Below are 3,796 nucleotides of genomic sequence, written 5' to 3'. Positions count from 1 at the left end.
ACAGAAGCGGATCAGCCCTGCATCACTGGGTCCTCACACACCTCAAGAAATCATTTTTTACTTACTTTTTTTTTTACATACTCCACTTCCTCAAAAATGAACGCTACGAGTTTGCAAGCTGCAATATGTGGATGACCGGTAGGTCCAATTTTGACTGGATGTAGGGTCAAAGGATGGGCAGTGGTAAAAATGACAGGAAGTTTTGACTGCAAGCTTGTAGAGAAAGTCCATAATTACCTTTATCTTTATGATGTGTCCGAAGATACAGTGCACAGTGATATGCTTGGAAAAATTGCTAGCAAGAGATCAGTACAATTTTATAAAATATCTGTATGTAGAAAAATATTGGAGAAACGAGGTGAGGACTGTGCTCGTGGCCCGTATTTTTCTGGCCTGCGTTATCTGATGTGCCCCCTAGTGGCAAGTTTGTGAATAGTTAGGCCCAGGGCAAAGCAGGTTGCTTTCTGAACACGTGATTAAAAAGCAAATATAATCCTGGGATCAGGGTAAAAATGGTTAAAAAATGCCACTGGTGTTTACGAGCTGATAGGAGTAATTGACAACTTCTCAATGATATCAACCATAGATTTTGTAGTTGGAAAGTAGAGTATAAATATAAGGGGGGAAAGTATTGTTTTTATTCACCAATGTTCAAATGTAGGGTGAAAAAAAACTAATTATACTCATACTTTCTCCAGGAAATGTAAGTTAAAGTACAAAATATCAAGATACTTAGAAGTTAGAATACCGTAGAAATGTAGCTTATTTTAGTACATTTTCATAGCCTTATTGCTTTACACCACATATAAAGATAATTAGTGTGTTCTCGTAAAGTTTGCATCTGGTTTCACTCTGCTGTTGAAGTCAGATATACCGAATGAGAAGAAGAACCGGGACCCTTTCACCACACGCGCGCGCGCGCGCGCGCACCACTGCTGCAAAGCTGCGCACACAGGAGGTCGCGGTTAAACAGCTGGATCCAGACTCCTAGAGAAGCTGCAGTTCCCGCAGCGGACCGTCACCGGAGGATGAAGCGGGCTTCCAGTCACCTGGATGCTTCTTCAAAACAAAAAAAAAACAAAAGAGATTTTCTCCGTGACTGATTACTGACCCGAACCGGACGGAGAGGAGCGTTCAGGTTGGTGCCGACTTAAATAACTGGATAAACTCACTTTTCGTTCCTTTGTTTTCCCGCATGGAGTTCTGCCGACACGAGCGAGCAGCTGCATTTCAAAGAGACGACCGTGCAGCACGAGAATCAATCAACAAATAGATTCTTAATATCTTCATAAGTTATTTAATGACAAGAACATCTTAATGTTGTCAAATGTTCTCCAGCGTGTCTTTTTATCATCTTGTTCTTGAGCGCAATTGAGGAAACTTCTACTGGAAATCGAGGAAATGTCTTCTGATGATTCAACTGCCAGTTATTTCCTTGAAAAGTAGTTGCAATTAGTTTTTTTTTGCCAACAAACAAATATTAGCTCTGAAAGCCAGAATTTTTTTAATCTTTTTTTTTTTTTTTCGCTTTAAAACAACTTAACTTTGATTAATTGCCTGCGTTTTTTTGCTCCAGTGACATTAGTTCCAAGTGATTGCGATTTAATCCTACTTATCTCTGTTATGTTCCTACAAAATGCTCTCTGGCACACCTCAGTCGTTGTCTGACATTTAGCTTATCAACATTTATGTCATTTTAACTGAGGCATTTCCTTGGTTGATGTCCATCATCTCCACCAGAAGACTGTTTCCTGCTTATCGGTTGCTCTTTGTTATCACGCACCTAAGCGTTCCGTGTCCTGTAGTGGTTTTTAATTTACATTCCGACCTTCACTGCTCTCACATATGTCACTGTTAATCTTATAGAGTACACAAAGCTTTTTTATTTCATCACAAATCACTGTTTTCAAAGTTCATCTGCTGCATATTGATGAGCTCACACCTTGTTTAAGGGCTTGTCATTTTCTCACAGGGGACAAATTTGGAATTGAGGAAGCCATTCTGTAGAAAGATGCTATTATTATGATAATATTGAACTTTACTAGCTATGCCCTCTGAGGAGGAATTAATCTAGCAAGAGGCAATACTATGTAAGTTTTAGTGAGCAGAGTTAAGATAATTGGAAGAGAAAATTTGCAACATAACTCTAAAATCTCATTCTCACTTGTTGTCTCTCCCTTTTACAGGTTGCTTCCAGTCAGCTGAGGAGAGGCGCCCTCCAACCATGGATTCACAGTTATGACTTGGCCTGTCATAGCTGTTTGTAATCTCTCCTCAGGGGGTTGCCTCAGCCAAGGCACTTCTTGACATCTCATTTAGCGAGTATGCAAACGTTTGGACGTGTGCCCTCTTTTGAGCTGGATCAGGGCTCCGTTTTCCATGACTGTCGGGGTAAATGGTGAACGAGAATGTCCGTTTAAAGTGCCCGGAGAGTTCAACTTTACTCCTTTTGTCTTTCCGTTTCTTTGACTTTGTTGGAGTCGGGCAACTTCTGTGACGATGCTGTCGTCGGGCTGAGGTGGAGGATAAAACTTAATTGCCATGAAACCATGTTTTTCAGTTTGTTAAGCACATAGATTTTCAGATAAGCTGATTTTTTCTCTCTCACAAATTGTTTTTCATGCCTCATTGCACTCTAAACCAACACATCAGCAACAACGATTTTAACGCCCGCTAATGGGGGCTTCTCAAAGGTGTAGGTCATCCATAAAGCCTGCCTCCTGTGGTTCTCTTTGCTTTGTTGGAACACTGTTGCTCCTGTCCTTTATCCCCACACATGCCTGCCCAAATATCTGCCACTGCACGGACAGGAACGGCATGGTGGTGCAGTGCACCTCACGCAACCTGGAGAACGTCCCGTCAAACTTGCCGAAGGATACCGTGGTTCTCTTGCTCTCATCAAACCGTATCAGACACATTTCCAAGGAGGCCTTTGCTGACCTCCACCGGCTCAGGGAGCTGGACTTGTCGCACAACTCCCTCGAGAGTGTGGAGGCCGGCGCCTTTGAAGGCGTTTCAGAAAGCCTGCGGACCTTGGATCTTTCAAGCAACCACCTCAGCAGTCTCCCTAGGGACACCTTCACCAAGCTGCACGCCCGAGTTCGCCTCTCCCACAACCCCTGGCACTGCGAATGCTCACTGCAAGAGGTCCTGCGGGAGCTCAGGCTTGATCCCGAGACGGTCAACGAGGTGAGCTGCTACACATCTGTGCAGGAGGAGTACGTGGGGCAGCCGGTGATCCAGGTCCTGGACTCAGGTATCAACTTTTGCAACTTCCACCACAAAACGACAGATGTGGCCATGTTTGTGGCCATGTTCTGCTGGTTCTTCATGGTGACGGCTTACATAGTTTATTACATCAAACACAACCAGGAGGACGCAAGGAGGCACATGGAGTACCTCAAGTCTCTGCCCAGCACCTCCCACATCAGCAAGGACTACGACACGGCAAGCAGTGTGTTTTAGTTTCATAGAAAAGGAGGAAGAGTATGGATCAAAGCGCACCTTTGAATACAAATGAAAGTGAACCAAGGAATATGGCATATAAGGAACGCAAAGAGGGGACATCAGTGCAGAGAGGGATACATGCTGCACGAGGCACAAAGACATGACTAAGAGGCTTAAAAATGCCATCATCATATTCATCATCAAGATAATACTGTTATTTAGAAACAATGTGTATTTCATTCAGGTAAATCCTGGTGGTTAGTTTTCAGGAGGAGAAGCAGAGATAGTGAATGTAATATATTGATGTATTTCTGTATGTGTTAATCTCTGCCAAGCTAATGCAAAAGGT

The 3,796-nt window shown here is 43.2% G+C and overlaps 1 protein-coding gene across 1 annotated transcript; it reads left to right on the top strand.

Moving 5' to 3' along the window:
* The first annotated feature begins 2,676 nt into the window (after positions 1-2,676).
* Positions 2,677-3,465, top strand: LOC140293018 (leucine-rich repeat-containing protein 3-like). Its single transcript, XM_072379505.1, has one exon. It carries the CDS (start codon positions 2,677-2,679, stop codon positions 3,463-3,465), a length of 789 nt encoding a protein of 262 aa, XP_072235606.1.
* The last annotated feature ends 331 nt before the right edge of the window (positions 3,466-3,796 follow it).

Source organism: Leuresthes tenuis, unplaced genomic scaffold, assembly GCF_036924035.1.
Source record: "Leuresthes tenuis unplaced genomic scaffold, fLeuTen1.0.hap1 SCAF_1, whole genome shotgun sequence".
NCBI lineage: Eukaryota > Metazoa > Chordata > Actinopteri > Atheriniformes > Atherinopsidae > Leuresthes > Leuresthes tenuis.
This window is presented reverse-complemented; position numbering and strand designations above follow the sequence as displayed.